The 19322-nt window shown below is 44.7% G+C and overlaps 1 protein-coding gene across 18 annotated transcripts in view; it reads right to left on the bottom strand.

The window, feature by feature from the left end:
* The window catches only part of LOC113249186 (zinc finger protein 420-like), a 237286-nt gene that overhangs the window by 83473 nt on the left and 134491 nt on the right, over window positions 1-19322 (bottom strand). Inside the window, exon 8 of one of the 18 annotated variants that reach the window (XM_057313997.1) lies at window positions 9621-9964. The exons of the other annotated variants lie outside the window; for them this stretch is intronic. Within the exon in view, the coding sequence (XP_057169980.1) occupies window positions 9819-9964 (146 nt within the window). The 3' untranslated portion in view covers window positions 9621-9818. Of the gene's footprint in view, window positions 1-9620; window positions 9965-19322 lie in introns of those variants that run through there. 18 annotated transcript variants of the gene reach the window in all.

Raw genomic sequence — 19322 nt, 5'->3', positions numbered from 1 at the left:
TTTCCTTCGTCCTCCTGCCATGTCTAACATATTCTTGGAAACAGCTCCCTATGTGACAAGGAGTGCAGGGACAATCTGCTTGTGGCTGCAAGGCTAGATTTCTTACCTTGGACTCCAGTCAATGCACAGCCTTCAAAAATATCAAGTGTTCCCTCTACCTTACTTGTTCCCACTGTTTCATGGTACAGGCGCTCTTCTGTGTTTAACTCAGGCTGCCTCCTAAAATCTGACTTTGCCTAATAGGATCATGGACATAAAAATCCATTGTACTTACCAGTATTCCCCAAAGAAACCCCTTACAGAGAGAAGACGTAATGAGCACGTGGCCATTATCACATACACTTTAACGGTGAGACAGGAGAGAGAGCCCTCTGCAGGGGAAACATCTTAAGAAGCTCTCAAAGAAATGACTCTTCTTCATGTGTTTTCTGGGGGCTCAGCCTGTGACAACTCCAGCATTCACTTCTGAATGCTGGGTTCCTCCTGGGAACTCTCACCTCTCTCCCATGTCCTCGCCTTTCTCTAGTACTGGGTTACAGATAACTTCACTTTCCTAAGTTTATATCCTACCATGAACACATAGGATTCCCTTGATGTGTAGAGTTGGTTGGCTTTCGTTTACATGCAACTTCTTAAAAAGTAGTTGAAGTGATACACGTTTAGGCATATCTGTATCTAGTTTCCATTCGTTTCTATTAAACTACACCTGACATTTAATGTTACATTCGTTCAGGTGTACCACACAGTCATTGGACTACTCTCTAGGTTCTCCTATGCTCACCCCAACTGTAGCTAGCAGCCGTCACCCTAGGACACGATCACAACTCCACCGACCATCTTTGCTATGCTGTACCCATTATCCCCATGATGAATTAATTCCCTAACTGGAAGGCTGTACTTCCCATTCCCCTTTACCCATCTTCCCATCCTCCATCCCATTCCACTCTGGAAAACAGCAGCGGGAAAACAGTCTTTATGGGTCTATTTTTGCTTTTTGGTTGTTGTTCCCTGCCATTTGAGACAATGGGAAGAGACCTAGAAAAGGTATTGTGCTAGGTGAGACAAGTTGGACAGAGAAAGACATACCATATGATGTCACTTTAAAGTACAATCTAAAAAACAAAACAAATGAACAAACAAAAGCACAAAATGACCCATAAACACCTATTTTGTTTTGACTAAGGCCCATGGATAGTCTCAAAAAGGCCAAGAATCCCTCGATTCCACACATTCTATAAAGTAACGAGTCGGCCTGTAACAACTTGCAATGCTGCTTGGAGACAGAGGACTCCCCGGTCACAGTCCGCAGGACCTCATGGCTCATGACACAACAAACACCACGAGCTTCTTCGTCACACTGACGTCCCGTGCCCGCTGCGCAGCCCAAATCCTACACGTATGACGCACATGTGGTCAGTTTGTATCACAGCTTTGCGACCCTGTGCGTACGAAACCCAGTGTCTTAAAGGATCGTCTAGCTTATCTACCTGAACTTTGCCACGGAAGGAGAGATCTCTACTTCCCTATATGATAAAACAATCTGTGCTGTATCCATGTGCACTATCACTATATTCCAAAGCGTTCTTATACACAAACTTCAATGGAAAGACAAGAAGAAAAACGCTCAACGCCTCCATCCATAAAACAAGGAGAAAAATAAGCCCATAGAAAATCATCTCCCAACAATATTCATCACTCAGATTGACGCTGGTTGGTTCCTGCCTCATTTTCCCACGTGTAAAACACCTTGTCAAATACTCCTTCACCTGACCCAAGATGTCAGAGAAAATCTATTCACTTTACATCATGAAACACTGTTAAAGACTATGATCCGCAGGATGCAACAGACAAGAATCCCGTGAGCTGTAACAGTCACTTGTGAAGGTCCCCATACCTCTTGCATTTGAACAGGTAAAAAAAGTCCCAATACCAATGAGAATCTTCCTTCAATTTCTGTTGTGAGCTTTCGAAGGGAGAGGGGTGAAGAAACAACTGAGCAAAAGCATACAGCTTACATGCATCCGAAACGATGAGAGGATTTTACATTTCTTCCCAGGAAGAGTAAACCGCGGATGTAGGGGAATCATGGCACATTACAGTAAAAGGGCTGAGGATTGGGAAACACATAGGAAGTAGGGCAGAGGTGTTCAGGAACCGTCAAGAGGGAATATAAACTACAGCCACGTCAACATAAAGGAGGCAGGAGGTTGAGTCAAATGAAACCGAAGTGTCACACTGACAAAAGTACTTTGGGTGGCTCTGAACTGAAGATCGAGAGGAAATGTTGTCTCGTGAATACACCTGACCTACTAGATGGAGATCAAGGAACCGCGGGTGTAGCTCAGGAGCTCACAACGTGATTTCAAGGAATAACAACAATGCTCGATACACCAAATGTATAATTTTCTTCTGACATTCACAGCAGTATCCATAATAGGTTTTCCTTCAGGATGGTCTGTTGCTCATTTGGCACTGACATACAGAAGAAAATGAGAAACTCGTGGACTTGGAAGCTTTGACTTGACCTCCTTCCAAGCAGCGTACATAGGGCTAATCTTAATGGTCTAGAAGACACCCAAGACCCCCACTGCACTACAATGGACACACCCCTGGCCACTCTGTAAAGATACCAAGGAAGTCGACACCCAAAATCATGACAGAAATCTCGTCACCCAAAAGTCGTCACTCTTGGTGGGACTCCTTAGGTGACCATGACGAATGTGTTGACCATAACTCATGCTTGGCAGTAAAATCTATAGAACGTAACCTAAGCCCAGGGAAGTAAAGGGAGAGAGATCATGGTAAAGACAGCCATCAGTTTGCCAAGATTCCAGCTACACTCTATGACAATTACATTATCGCTACTGCCAAGCCCTGAGAAAGCATTCCGCTGTGGGAATAAGGGAATCATCATTCACAGAGCAGCTGGATGGCTAGTCGGTACTCTGTGTGACACCTGAGGTTTACTTTTAAGGTTAATCCCCCTGTTAATTACAGAGATTACTTAAAAACAAAATCTTAAACAAGAGAAAAACCTCAGTCACTACACAAAACCACAGAAGACATTCTTTAATACATTTCTCAGCAGAAGTGTGAGAGGATTAAGGGTGTTATTAGAAAAACAGAAAGGAGTGTATTTCTGTGGTCTTGGTATAAAAGACTATTTCTAAAAACGGTACAAACCACGAACCATGGGATGTCTGGGTGGCTCAGTCGGTGAAGTATCTAAGTTCAGTTCAGGTCATGATCCTAAGGGGCGAGATCGAGACCCGAATGGGGATCCTTGCTCCGCACTGAGCCTGCTTCTCCCTCTGCCTACTGTTCCCACGGATTATCCTCTTTCTCACTCTCTTTCCTTCTGTCAAATAAATAAATAAAATCTTAAACAAAAGAATGTTAACAATTTATTTAGAGAAAGAGCGTGTGAGAGCATAGCAATGGAGGGCCAGATGGAGACGGAGACAGAGAAGCCCCAGCAAAAGTCCACCGAGCCCAAGGCCAATGTGGGTCTCCATCCCAAGACCCTGAGATCGTGCCTGAGTGGAAATGAAGACATGGATGCTTCACTGACTAAGCCACCAGGCACAGCTCTGTATCTTACTTTAATGTAAATAATCATTCCCTGAAGACTTACTCCACCCTGATTTCTATCACTCTTATAGGACGACCACAAACGGCATCTCCACGTGGACTTTCCTCACACACCCTACACCACTGCCTCCTTCATCTTCTACGCGAACTGGCAGGAATGAATTCCCCAGCATACAAGAGCCCCTCGTGTCTCTGAGCCAGGAAGAATCACATCACTTTGCAGGCATTCAAGTAATAAAGGCACAGCATGACATCATTTAAGAGTCGAATAGTATCTTCCCTAAGAGTAAAATTTCTCAAATAGGGTCAAAAGAAAAAGAGAGACACTATTATCCCTTCCCAGACATCCATCCTCCCTCGATCCTTTAGGCATATTAACAAATGCAGCTGACAAATGAAGAACATGGGGTTGAATGGCCTGGGTCCACTTATACATACTTTTTTTTTTTTTTTTTTTTTTTTTTTTTTTTGTGGATACATACTATGCAGGACTGTAAAAATATTTTCTGTTCACTATGATTTCCTTAATACTGACTCTTCTGAAGTTTACATCACTATAACAACACTTATACAAACACAGACAACATACTAAGAGTGGGATATTAACTGTTTATGTTTTAGGTAAGGCTTCCTCTCAACAACAGGCTACTTCCATGGAAAGTAGGTATGGTTTTACTTTTAGGGACCCAAAAGTGAAAACCAGATTGTCAATTGTGGAAGAGTTGACACTCCTAACGTCTGCATCGTCCAAAGCTAAAATGTAACTGATTTAAGTGTTTGAACCTTGGATTTTTCTCCGTAATAAATACCCTAATTGAGATCATGTCTGCAAAATGAGATGGGCTTCCTGCTTCCTGCTGTGAATGGCTGATATTATAGAACTTGCATTCCATTACACAGTTTGCAACTGCTCATATCTTTAATATTTTTATCGTTCACGAAGACATTTTTTTGAAGTATATGTTAAAAATATAGGATTGTCATCAATCATCACATTTCAGGCATTTCTATCCAGTAGGCTTTCACTGAAGCTGAGGAAGAATGTGTTCATGGGAAGACATGGCCAACCTTCTTGCCATGTGTACAGCATCTCCACAAGAGTATTATCTCATGTTGAAGAGTTCTGAGTATGAAATAATGGCTTTGCCACATTTTCGACACTTGTGGGGTTTCTGTCATGCTGCACTCTCTGTCATGTTTAGAACGGTCTAGTTCTGCTAAAGGCTTTGCCGCATTTTTTTCTGTTTTTACATTCCTCAGCCTTCTCACCACTATGTACTACCTTATGTTGATAAGTTTTGAGTGATAATCAAAGGCTTTGCTACATTGTTTACATTGTAAGATTTCTTTCCAATATGAAATCTCTGCTGTTGACCGAGTTGTGAAGACGAGTCCAGATGTTTGCCAGGGTTACTGCATTTAGACGTCTTCTCCCCAGTGAGGATACCATGACAGTGTGTACGCTAAGACTCTAGCTTGCATCGAAGACATTCCCCCACACATTACTAAGTTACTATGATACACTAGTTCTCTGGAAACTGAGTACCCTGAGGCTTATTACACTTGGACAATGATTCATGCTTTTCAGAGACTCATTTCATTAATACGTTCTGTCTCCATTATAAACGCCTCAGTAATTCTGGAAGCTAGAAGGGCCCTTAGAGAGGACTTTTCCTCTCTGTGCCTCTGAAGCACGGGCAGCATCCTTGGGGGAGCTTTGTGAGTGCTGGTCTGAGCAGCTATGCTATTAGCGTCTGCCTGTGCCGGTCTCCAACCCACAGGCTCATCCACATAACGGATGATTCACACCCATGAGCCAGACAGACCCTGAGTCCCAGGACCCGAAAGCCAACGGGAAAGAGACAGGAAAAAAAAAAAAAAAAAACCAAAAACCTAGTGCAGGGGTGCCTGGGTGGCACAGCGGTTAAGCGTCTGCCTTCGGCTCAGGGCATGATCCCGGCGTTCTGGGATCGAGCCCCACATCAGGCTCCTCTGCTATGAGCCTGCTTCTTCCTCTCCAACTCCCCCTGCTTGTGTTTCCTCTCTCGCTGGCTGTCTCTATCTCTGTCAAATAAATAAATAAAATCTTTAAAAAAAAAAAAAAAACACCTAGTGCATGGACCCTGGCCTTAGGGATCCCCACCTCCCTGCATGGGGCTGGGCAGCTCACCGAAATGTACTTCTCTCCACTAGCAACCTATGGAAACCCTGCTTAGCCTTCAGGCCCAGTGCAAACACTCCTCTTTGCTGTCACATCGGGGTCCCCCATGAAGAACAGAGCTCTCCTTTCTCTCATTTCCCCTGGGTCCCTTCATTTCACGTTTGTTTCTTGTTAACTGGTATTACACATTACGATAACGTTCTTTACTTCTGTGTCTCCACGCTCCCCAAATCTGGAAGCTTCTTAAGGGTAGAGGCTGTGTCATATCTCATCTCTATTCTCTGCAGCATTTATGCTAGGCATAACAGACATGGGCGAGGAACATTTACGGTCACAGAGGGCCAGAATCCAGGCTCTCTGGCTCTGCCACATACCAGCTTCGGGACCTTCAGGAAGTTTCTCAACCTCCCAAAGCCCCGATGTCCCGCTCCGTAAAAAGGGAGTGAGAATTCAGTTGACTTAATAGGGTTGTTATGAGAATTTAATAAGCTCAAATTCACAGCTAGAACTCATTAACTACTATTATTATTAATAAGTCTTTAATAACTAATCAGAGAGCAAGAAGAGGCACAAATAGTTTTTTCCTTCAATTAACACATAAGAAGGAAATGCTTGCAAAAATGGAACAACAGGGGCACCTGGGTGGCTCAGTCAGTTGAGCATCTGCCTTCGGCTCAGGCTGGGATCATGGGGCTCCCTGCTGTGCAGGCAGCCTGCTTCTCCCTCTCCCTCTGGCCTCCCCCGTGCTTGTGCTCTCTCTCTCTCAAATAAATTTAAAACAAGGAAACAACAGTATGAACACAGAGAAACATAAATAATTGGGTTTGTACTAAGTGCATACGAGATACAGTCATGTGCATAATCTTTGCGTTCCTGCTGTAATAGTTCCTACGTAAGTTACACAATCCGCTCTCCATCCAGCATAGAGCAGAGACGGTCACGTTTCCGCAATCTGAACCCGGACCTTGCTCTCCCACAAGACAGCCCAAGCTGCCCCTGCCCCTTGTCACACGTTTCACACTCACAGAAATTCCTACCACTTATCAGTGGGATTGATTCAGAAAGAACAGGCCCACGGCAAAGGTTAATTATATTGATCGTCACTTGCCCACTGAAGTCTCATTCTCCATCCAGGAGCCTATGTGACCTTTTAAAAACAAAACCCAGCTCATGTTAGTCTCCTGCTTAACACTCGGCAGTAGCTTCTTCTGTAAGAGAAATAAAATCTTTACTTTTTTTTTTTTTGTACCCACACCTACAAGTCCCTACCCAGTCTGGCTCCTCTCTAATTTATCTCCATTCTCTTCCCTGACTCTCTGGGTGCCAGCCACCTTGGCCTTCTGTCTCTTCCTCTAACACAGCAAGGACCTTTGCGTTTGATCCCTGACATTTACTGGCAAAATGTCACCTTTAGAGAGGCATTTCTGGACCACCAGATGGGAACTACCCCACCCCTACTAATTCCCATGTAACACTTAGCATTTGAGCTACATTATTTGTTTGCCTACGTATTATCTGATGCCGTCACTTCCCTGAATAGAAGCTCCCCGTGGGCAGGAATCTTGTCTGCCTTGCTCAACACTGTACCCGCAGCCCCTAGAACACTTCCTGGCACTTACAAAGCTCTCGATACCTCTTTACTGAATGAATACATGGGGGAGGGGCGGGGGAAGCAGATTATGGTCATTTTTCACTTTTTATATTTCAGGTGAATTTCAATTTTTTGTAAAGTGCACATACTATTCTGTACATTCAAAAAAGAAATAATGCCAGAACAAAATAAAATTGAGATAATGAAATTAGCATAGCTGTCCAGACAGATGAAAGGAACACAAAACCTTTGCCAAGAATTGAGTATGTGGAACGCTGGCAATCCATCTTATTTCCTCCTCCACACTGTTTACACCTGAAACACTGGCCAGTGGACTGATCTGCTTGCTAGTCAGCACACACCCCTGGACTTTTAAATAATTGTCACCTCTCCTGGTGGTGGAGCATTCCGCTTCAGTCCAATCCCCCTCTCTCAGCACATTTATTTCTACCTCTGTGCTTTGCCAATGCTTTTACCTCTAGGGGCCTTTCCTCCCCGCTGTGCTGCCGCCCCCCCCCCACCCCGCCTCCCCTACCCCACCACCCCACACACACCCTGCATTTCCCCTGTCCAAAATCTTGACGATCCTTTAGGGGACGTGCAAACCTATCGTGAAACGGCTATGACCACAGACAACTGCTCCACAACAAAAGCTCCACGCTTTTTCAAAAGTCTCCTTGTCTTTGTGTCTCCCTCAATTAATTACAGTTGGTTGAAAGCAATATTTTTATACATCTAACCACACTGAAATGTCACTATCCATTTTCCAACCGAGTAAAAAGAAGAAAAAACAAAACCAAATCACTGCTAGTGGGAAAATGCTGTCTAAGGTGGATGGATGGTTGGGAGCAATTGCTTGGAATCCTTTTCAAAGGAGAAAATACCAGGTGGTTTGCAAGGGTTCAAAAGCCATTCCGCCATACATTCCCATGGGGAGGAACGTGGCGTATACACCACCATCATCTGCAATTTACAAAGCAATATACACAAGCAAGAACTGACTGGTGAGCCCGGAATAACCTTCTCCCACGTTGTCGGGCACCATCCGCTTATGTCCTTTTGTGACAATCATTCAGCACTATTTAGGCACTTAAAGTGTGCCAGGCTCTGTGCTAAGTGCATTATAAACATTATCTCATTTGATCCTCCTGACAGTGGGAAGTGGTCATTATGATTATCCTGTTGGGGGAGGTTACGGAGAGGACATGACTGCTATCTGACCCAAGAGCTGGTCCCCCGAGCAACTGGAGACTCCTTGCCACCTCCTTTGTCCTTGATATGTGCAAGCATTTTCACAGTGGGAGCCGTTCCAAGGGCACAGCCTTGAAAGAGTAAGGTGTTACCGAGACCATCTGGAAATACACAGGACTGAACCCTGTTCAGGTCTCCATAAAAACTTTTTAAGGTTCTGGCAGTCAGGTATGGAGATCTACCCGTCTTGCAGCCATCTGTAAATTTCCTTGCTTATTACACCTGCCAGCTATCCAGGTGGACCATCTGACTCTTCGTGGCCTCACCTTCCTTCCTTTCTGTGTATGGGGGGTAGTTTTGAATTTCACCCCGGGGAAGCTCCCAAGGTCTCAAACCAACATATACCTATTTTACAGATGAGATAACTGACACGCAGAGAGGTTCAAGAATTTCCCACGGTGACATAGCAACAAAGTATTAGTGCTGGTTTGGACCCATTTACCCTCATTTCCAAACTCCCACTCTTTGCTACTGTACTATATGAATCTTCCATCTAAAAACTATAGTTAAAATTGAAGATAATAGTTAATACAACTTACACTGAAAATGACCGGTTCTGCAATCTTTTCCCCCCTTTTAAAATTCTTTTTAAGTGGTGCCTGGGTGGCTCAATCGGTTAAGAGTCTGCCTTCGGCTTAAGTCGGGATATCGGGGTCCTGGGATCGAGCCCCATGTAGGGATCCAGGCTCAGAGGGAGTCTGCTTCTCCCTCTCCCTCTGCCTCTCCCCCTGCTTGTGCGCTTTCTCTTTCTCTGTCAAATAAATAAATTTTTTTAAAAAAATTCTTTTTAAGTAACACACACTCAGTGTTTAACCTAAAATATTTAAATATAGGTAGATGTTAAAGTATGTCTTCTTTTTTTAAATTTTTATTTATTTCTAAAGTAATCTCTATGCCCAGTGTGGGGCTCAAACCCCCGACCCTGAGATCAAGAGTCTCATGCTCTACCAACTGAGCCAGCCAGGAGCTCTAAGCATAGTTTCTTTTTAATGGGCCTCTTTTTTTTTTTTTTTTGCCTCCAGCATTTCATGCATTACAGCTTTCTTTTGCTTGGCAGTTGTTATTCCGTAGACTCAATAGTACTAATTTTCACACTTCATTAAGAAATAAATGGAGGTACCACATGTTAGGATATGAATCCGCAGATCCCAGGGAAGTTGAGGCAGAGTTCAAAAAACCACTTGGATCAAAAAAGGTTATGGGTCGCCTGGGTGGCACAGTTGGTTAGGTGTCTGACTCTTGGTTTGGGTTCAGGTCATGACCTTGGGGTTGTGCGGCTGAGCCCTGCGTCGGGCTCTGCACCAGGTGTGGAGTCTGCTGGAGATCCTCTCTCCCTCTCCCTCTGCCCCTCCAGCTCGTGCTTTCTCTCTCTAAAATAAAGAATATTAAAAAAAAAAAAAAAAAAAAGGTCAGGTTGCAGACAAAAGTCCAGAGATCAAAGCTTTCTAAGGTAACAATCTCAGACTTAAGATACAAAAGGGAGACTCTGGATCAGTGATTTAAGAATATTTCAAGTTTGAATGAGGGGGGAAAAAAGCAGATAGGGATCCATGCAGAAGGAAATCAGAAACTGTGGTCTTGTATGTGAATAGGAAGTAAAAGTCAGAGTCTTTCATGGCTTCGGACAGAGAAGATGAGAAAGCTTTTCTGCCAGGCTCTTAACAGTTTGCAGCCTAAGACTCAGAAGGATAAAAATTTCAGGAGCTAGGGGCGCCTGGGTGGCACAGTGGTTAAGCGTCTGCCTTCGGCTCAGGGCGTGATCCCGGCGTTGTGGGATCGAGCCCCACATCAGGCTCCTCTGCTATGAGCCTGCTTCTTCCTCTCCCACACCCCTGCTTGGGTTCCCTCTCTCGCTGGCTGTCTCTATCTCTGTAGAATGAATAAATAAATAAAACCTTTTAAAAAAAAATTTCAGGAGCTAAAATGGTATACAGTAGGTGTTCGGTGCGATTTTCCTGTACGTTTGAAAACTGTCCTAATAAAATGGCGAGAAAATAAAAAAATAAATAAATAAATAAATAAAATGGTTTCAGTGATCATTTTCAGCATGGAGTAGTGGGGGTTTCTAGAATTTACAAATGCTCTTTTAGAGAATATGAACCTATAAAAATTGGTTTGGGTCCTTGGGTTCAAAGACATTTTTCTGCAAATATAACTGACTTAGGAGGGGATTCTCCCCCAACGCCCCCCAGAATGTTTTGACCCTTGACCTCTTCCTGTAGAAGGGATTTCATTACTGGTAACTGTACCAAGTTGGATTGATCTGACATAACACCCGTCCTGCCCTTCCCTCCCTCCAAGACATTCCCAGTCAGTCGTAACTAGAAATGCTCAGGCCTAGGGCCACAGTCTGTACCTATCTGCTCTTTCTTTGAAATACCAGGCGAAAGGATCCTTATGCTAACGAGACATATGTTGGGGTGACAACATGTGCTCTGTCAGTAGGTAAATGGTTACTTTCATAACTAACTGCCGCAGTCTTTTCCAAAGGGAATGTACGTTGCTCACTCCCATCAGCAATACATGAGCATTCTAATTCCTCAACAAGCTCCCTGAAGTTTGGTGTGAACCTTTCTCTTTATCTTTCCCATTCTAGAAAATACAGGGTCTTTCTCTCGGCAAAAAATGAAGCGGTCTTCCTACAGCTGTCCTGGTGACTGAACTGAAACCACGTAAACACATAAAGCTAAACAAAATCAAAATGGCTACATTAAAACGTCAGCAAGCCTTGGTATTAAATCCTTTTCCCTCTCTTCTCCAACCTTCCACTCTCCCTTCCTAGCCTTTCCATTCCAGCACCGGGTCCCACCCTGAAAAGGTGATGGACACAGCTGGCGGCACAGACACAATTCCGGGTGGAACCGGCTAGATCCTGTAGGGATTTCCCGACAAATACCCCACCCCCTGCCTCTGGGGGGCTTGCAGTTTTGAAGGCCCTGACATCCTGCAGCCTCAATTGCTGGCAAAGTAATTAACCTGTTGTTTCTCTTGATCCCCAGCTCCGGCTTCACGTTCTATTTTGGCTCCGAAGCAGGGAGGTCAGGTTTTGACAGCAGAATGTGAAGAAGAGGAACATGTTTTTCTTCCTCCATTCTCAATTCCTTGGCCACTCTAATATGTAAGTGGACATAAGACAGATTCACAAGGGAAAAAGAAAGTGCTTTCTTACCTACGGGAGCCTCAGAGACATGAGGCTCAAAGACAGGCGACTGATGCCTACAGGCCACTGTGACTTAAGAAGGGGTTGGGCATTTAGCATTTCAGAAAGGGGCAAGCATACGCACAGGAGAAAGGAGAGAGCAAATGTGTGTCCAACAATAGTTTGCCAACCAGGCAGGCAAGTCTGTATGGACCAGAGTTATTCTGAGTCATTCGTGCTCTTCCGGATAGAGTTCCCCCATCTCACTTATTGATGGTGTATCATCAGCCTCACTAAACAATGAGACCCTTGCAGTTGCAGTAACAGAATACACCTAGAGCACCTTGTCAAAGTCCTTTGAAGTCCTGCCAATGCCCTTCCAGCCAACTTAGTCGGCTTCATATGTAGCAAGCACCTTTAGCCTGGGTCACTGATGAATCACATCCTCCTTTCGTATATCTACAGATGACGCATTTGTTCCTTAGAAGGCCTTGCGGCTGAACTCTCCTGCACGAGCTCGCCCTGGGCACCAACACACCCTGCTCAACACCTCCTTCATGTCTACAAGGAGCCGCCGGGGTGCAGTTCATACAGCATAAAATCGTGAAATGTGTAAAACGAAGTGGCAATCTAGGTAATGACAAAAGAAATCCAAATAAATACCAGAGAGTCACAGCGGAATGGACTAAGCCTGCACCACTTTTACAATAGTAATATGGTCCGGATTTTCAGTGGAAACTTGCAGGATTCTAAATATTATGTCATCATTTTTTTTTCCCTTTACACAAAGGAACCTGCGTGAGTTTGAGAGCTTTATTTTGGTCATTCCAATGTGGCCACCCGTAGGTCATAGTTTCTAAGCAGAATCCCAGATACCTAGGCGGCTGTTGGCTTGAAACATTTTCTCCATGGTCTGGATAGAGACTTTTCAAGCTTCACTGAGAGTCCAGAGGTGTTTCCACTGGCAACCTTGGCCCTGTGAGTGGCTTCTAGGCCATTACCGTCAGTCCTAGGACTCCAGGTGGGCGAAGCATGAAGCTCCTATCCCACATTGCATCGGCCCCTCCAGCATCCTGTGCCAGATTCTACCTGAGCTGGTAAATATCACAGTCCCTACGTAGGTAGGAGACAAGAAGAACCACTAATACTTCACAAACATTATAGGCTTCAGATTCTGTTCTGATACACGCGGTGAGGAACACACAGACTTCCTCTGTACAGAATTCAAACGGGCCACAGAACTTTTGTGTTTAGGGCTCACTATGGTTGTTACTCTGTGGGTGTGAAGGCCGAAGGGCCAACCCTCTCCTGATACAATATCTCACCTAAATCTTCTCTGAGATCACAGCTACGACCCCAAGCACTCTTCTCCTCGGGAGCACCTTTGGGACTTTTTAGACCCTCTCTAGAATCACTGGGATTGTTCTCTTTGCATTAGACTGTGTGAGGGAAGTGAACAACTCGGCCTTCATGCGTGCTTCCCAAATGCCAGCCCCTTTATTATCTGAGTGACAATCACTGTGCATTCAGGCTCTTCCCTGTATCCTGGAGGAATTCCAAACCTTTCTCATCTCATGAGAAAACTGAACTGTTTTTCTCCGTGTCAACCGTGTATATATTCATGCCTCATAGAGGGTTATGTACAATGACAAGCCAGTCAATTGTAGCTAAAACTGTAAGACAGAGAATCTATGTCAGCAGTAAATAATAAACCATAGACATACGATGAGTCCTATTATAATACTATATGATTATCCATAATTTTGATGCATATATGGTCCCAGGCGATAAGGTCAGAATCTAACCAGCAGTGTAACATTGTCTCCTGAAGGAATGAGATGTTAAAAAAACATTTGAATGTGTATTTCAGTATCAGATATTACATTGGCCAAACATGTACTTGGGTGTGGGTTGTGAAGATGGCTCCACAAACATGGTTAACAAGTTTGTTGCTCCTTCAAGAAGCTGGTGCCCCTCACACTCACTGCAGAATCTCTAAGTGGCAACGGGAATAGTGATGAAAACTTGCCACACTAGGTCCTGCGTTACTGCAAACTCAGGAGGGAAGACCATTCACAGTGCAAGGCTAAGACCCACTGAAACACCTACAGTCATGACCACAAGCACAGCTAGTTGTAACCTGGACTCACTGGAGTAGAGGCATCTTACTTCAGGAAGCCCTGCTCAGGGACAGGAAACAGCAGACACATATCCTGCATCTGAGGATAAGGCTCCATCAGGAAAGATCCATGCTCTACCTGATGGCCCAGCCTAAGTCTCACCTTCCTGGTTAACTGAGTCCCTATGGGAGCAAATGGTTAATCTCGCTAGGGCACACTCTCCAGGACCAGGGACTCTTTTAACCTTTGTGGCTGTCCTGTGTAGACTGGGTTTAGACTAGCACAAGAATCTGAATCTCCTTCCATCTTAGAGAAAGAGCATTAGTCATCCAGGGCCCTCTCCTCCCTACATAGAAGCAATCGCCTTCGGGGTAGCCAGGTGGCAGTCCCCCTGGGTTTCTCTGACTGTGTAAAGAACACTGAGCAAGGCTAGAGATGCAAACAGATAGACACAGCTTGTTTCCATGTCAACTGGTCATTAGACAAACAGATGAAGAGTCATGATCCGAATCATCCAGGAATTCTTAGTCAGAGCCTCTGGGTACATGGTTGAATTCAGGATTGTGGAGTCAGTGTGAGGAAGAACAGGGGTAGATGGGGGACTTTGCATCAGTTGGGCCAGTTCCCTGTCTGTGTTGTGGTGTGAGCTCTGGTGTCACCCCTGATGGGTCATCCATGGACCAGAGTTTTTAGTAGCAGTAGTCATAGCATTCAGTTCACATTCTTCTTAAGAAAAGCTTTCTAATACAATTGTCCCAGAAAATTCTGTTGGAAGTTGGCTTTTTCTTTTCTTTTAGGAAATAGAATGGAAAGAAACTACATTGATGAAAATACTATGAACTCTGTGTTGATCTTCTTTGCAGGGCTCAGGAATGACAGAGCTGAAAGTACCCCAGAGGCAGGGAGATCAGAGCCCACAACCAGCTCCCCCCCAGGCCAAACCAGATCTAACCCCTTCTGAGGCTGTGTGCAGGTCTGGTCTGCCTCTGGGGTCTCCTCCTTCCCAGGACAGATTCGACCGATCACATTTTGCGTTGCTGGTGCTCACAATTTTCAAAACCCAGAATCTGATACATGGGAGTAAAGGACTATACATTTTAGTGACTTCACTGCTGTTTTTATCATGAAATCCTGTGCTTCATGAGCCTTTCACACAGAATCCTGTTTCCCAGGATTGCCTTTTTTTCCCCCTAAAAAATATGGCAGCAGTGATGAGTCCTTCCATGTGCTTCAGGACACTGGTATCAATGTGTCTCATGACACCTCATGTTAACTTCCTTCCCTTGGCTCAGGGTCTCTCTGTCAGATGCCCCCAGAAAACAAAGGCTGTCACCAATGTTTCCTGGATATCCTGGCCTTTGCAAATAAAGGTTCTAAATTAGTCCTGGACTGGCAAGATTCCATTTTGTTCTGAACTGTGTTGCAGATATTCTCTCCTTTATTACTTTTTAAGTTTTAGCAAAAGCAAGCAAGGATCATATAATGACTGTATGTTCAGTGTCTTAAAATTCTACAGGGTAACTGAGGACAAAGACAAATGACATCATTTCAAGGAAATAATCAGGCGTTTGTTGCAGTAAGGAAGGAAATATTCATGTTTCATCCTGACTTTACCTTTCCCCTTCCCTAAGGGTATTTATAACCTTCCCTTTGGTGATAATTCTGGAAACTGAACAGCGTAAGGTATTGTTGCTCCCATCTTAAAATCAGATATCTTATCCTAATTTCTGATTCACTAGTACTGGCAAGTAGAGTTAAGGAGCTGAATATTGGAAAAGCTTCATAACTATTCTAAAGCATCCATCCAGAAACAGCATCTACAGATGCCTCAGTGGTTCAGTCTGCTAAAGCATCTGCCTTCAAACTCAGGTCATGATCCCAGGGTCCTGGGATCAAGACCCAACATGGGCTCCTGGCGCAGAAGGGAGTCTGCTTCTCCCCCTGCCTGCTTTGTTTGCCGCTCCCCGTTTGTGATCTCTGACAAAAATAAATAAAATCTTAAAAGAATAATAGCATCTAGAGAAATAATATTCTACAAACCTCTGTACTGTACTATCTACCGAGCATGGTACTGGATTTGAAATAGAAGAATCTCCAGCAACAGTCATGTTGCTTTTCTTATCAACAGATCTTGCCATCTCTAGTGTGCATCCCGTCATCTTTTTCGGAACAGGACAGAGCCCTGGGCACATGAAGAGAAAGGAGACAGTAGCCACACACCCAGGTAAGGGCAGATGACAGAAGCAGACGACACAGACGGAGGCTGAAGATCAAAGGACAAAACTGAAGCTTAAAATGGGGTTTGGGAAGCTGTGCTTGAATGGAATGGTTCTGAAAGCCCATCTTTAATTCTCTGGTGGTCACCGAGGGACAGCTCCTGTCTCATTTTTCACATGCTCCTACATCCTCAAGGACTGACCTTGTGTTCTACTGTCTTCCAGGGCAGTTACGGTGAAATCAAAAGCCTCCCCATGGCCACTGAGGGTCCATGTGTACTGATTGCTCTTCCATTGCTAGTGGAGGCATGTGAAAATCTGTACACACAGGGAGATTCTCAGTGGAGGCCCCCATGTGATTTATTCCTTTTTGATTGTTGAGTGCACTTATCTCAGAACGGTACCTGGGAGCTTCACTGTTTGCACTGGGCTCACGGTAGAGTAAGTTGGGCCCCTTCATCAATACGTAACTGATGCTAAAAGTGCCAGAATCCTTGGGGATGGGACCCTGGAGATGGTAGATCTAAAATCTACACAGGGGATCCAATGTGAAGCCCTACGTGATGGTAACTTTTCTAAACAGTGTTTGTGAACATTTCATGTATATACAAATCACCTGGGATTTCCACTAAAAACAGATTCTGGGTCTCCATACTCAGATATCATGAATCCCTAGGTCTGGATGAGACCAATGAATTTGTGTTTTTATTTTGTAAAAGTTTTTATCTGAGAGAGAGAGCTAGAGCACGAGTGGGGGTAGGGGCAGCAGAAGGGGGAGAAGCAGACTCCCCAGAGCATGGACTCAGATATGGGCTTATCCCAGGACCCTGAGATCATGACCTGTGCCAGAGGCAGACAATTTAGCAAATGAGCCACACAGCCATCCCTCATTTATATTTCTAACAACCATCGAGATCCCTGTCCACAGACTGCATTTCCAGTAGCACTGAGCTAGAGAACGCAGAGCACACCCGATTCCCTCAGACCCAGCCTTCGTGTGTCACCACACATATTGCCATGTGCAGTGAAGACTACTAACAGTTCCAAAAAGGATACTTTCTGCTGATCCTGGAAGGCCAGTTAGGGACTAGATGAGGCAGTGGTGTCTGTGCACGGCTGTTTGGGAGAAATGGTATGTGCTCATGCATCAACGGACTATGTATTAAGCACCTACTACTCAGATGCCTGGGTATGGTTGAGACGCTACTGGAGGCGGTCGTCCGGAGGCCTGAGGTGGTGAAAGGAGGAGCACAAGATGGCCGACTGCGGCCCTGAAAGGGGCTGTGTGTGTCACAAGTCCTTCGTACACATGGGCAGCACTCGATGTAAGACTCCGGCCCATGCACTGTGAGCGGTCATCACCAAGGGTGAAAGCTGGGGTCGCTTGGCCGAGCGTCGCAGTGCTCTGATGTGCGCATGTGCAAAAGTGGGCGGAGCGGGACAGGGAAACTTGTAACGTTGAGTCTTCCACCCTCTTACACCGTGGACGCGATGTTTAGGCCACAGGAGAAAGTGCTCAAGATGAAACGTGGTCCTGTGTGGTGGTAACACTTGAAGGGACGTACCTTCAAATTTTCAAGACTTAACTTTGACCAGCGAATTGTTTCTTCAAATGGTTAGGCATGCTCCACGGGGGGGAGGTTGCAGTGAGGTGTTCACAGACACACTACGGAAGGAAAGCAAGGCCAGTATCTGATGGGCAGCGCCCAAAGCAGTTGCCTTTTTCTGGAAGGCCTAGTTGACTGGATCGGTTGAGTTCCTTTTCCTCCATTCCAGTGCATTGACTGAACATGTGGGCTGCTTGCAGACGCTACAGAGACAGGAGTCACGGGAGTCTAATGGCTTCCCTGTAATTTCTTTAACAGTGGAAACACAGTTGGTAGGATATTACCTTTCTTTGTTTTGTTTTGGTGTTTGATTTACAAGGCTAGGTCAACAATGGTCCCCTCACTGTAAGAACGCAGTCACAGGGTGCCGGGGTGGCTCACTTGGTAGACCTCTGTCTTGAGCTCAGGTCAGAATGCTGTGGTCCTGGATTCGAGACCCGCTTCTGGCTCCCAGCTCATCAGCAAGTCTGTTTCCCCCTCCATCTCTGACCCTCCCACCTAATGCTGCTCTCTCTCAAATAAACATTTAAAAAAAAAAAAAAATCATGACGGTGCGACAATCTCATGTCCCAGAACCACACAGTTAAGTCAGCTGTGTACAAATCAAACATCGACATTTCATGATGTGGGTCCTAGCCGGGAACAGATGCATTTAACTACGTATGTGCATAAACAAGGGGCGTTTCTGCAAGGGTATCGTATTGACAATTACCACGGGAAATGATGTTATGGGAATGCAGTAAATCCATTTATACTAACAGGAAAACACTGCCATCATATAGCATTGGTTTAGGAAAACAATTCAATGAAGTATGTGACAATATTTATGGACACTGAATTAACACCAGAGTATTTTAGTGCCTGTGTGTTAGGCAATTCCAAATGGAATTTCACATCTACTCTGAACCTGCAGGAGGAAGAGGGTACACCTCAAACTGACCAGCTGTTAGGTCTAAAGATCAAGTGATCACTACTGGGGACAACTAAGGGGAATTATTATTTTACTTGAACTATTTTCCAAGTTTGTATTGTGTTATTTTTATTTTACAGTTCAACTTATGCCTATGTGTAGATGGTTTCTCTCTCTACCGTAACCAATTTTCACAAACGTAGGAGCTAATAAAGAACACTCTATTCTTTATATGTCTGAATTGCAGTGGCCTGGCTGAGTTTTGTTTAGGGTCCAACAAGGTCAAAATCAAGGTTTCATAAGGGATTGGACCATCTGTGTAGCCTCTGGCAGGGAATCTACCTCAAGGACTCCTGAGACTGTTGACGGCATCCATCAGCTTCTCCCTGTTGATATGTGCCCTCTCCATGGTCACATCTTGTCCGCAGTATCCCCAGAGAGAGAAAACATCAACTCTCATTGTTGACTCACACTTTTATCCATGTATTCCACCGAAAAGCTTACTATTTTCTGTAAATGTGGTTATTGCCTCATGAAGTGAAATTACAAACAGCAGTGAATTGTGAATCAAATGCAAATCAGGGAATTAGTGAGAATGAATGAATGAGTGACCTCCTGGAACTCCATCACCCAGAGCTCTACCCGTCCTCGCCCTCTGCCTCTACGCCACATGGTGACCTGAATCTCCACAACCTGTCGATATCCATGAACCCTAGCACTCTGCCTGCAATGACCC

Source organism: Ursus arctos, unplaced genomic scaffold (assembly GCF_023065955.2).
Source record: "Ursus arctos isolate Adak ecotype North America unplaced genomic scaffold, UrsArc2.0 scaffold_19, whole genome shotgun sequence".
NCBI lineage: Eukaryota > Metazoa > Chordata > Mammalia > Carnivora > Ursidae > Ursus > Ursus arctos.
Note: the sequence above shows the minus strand (reverse complement) of the source record. Positions and strands in the feature narration are given on the sequence as shown.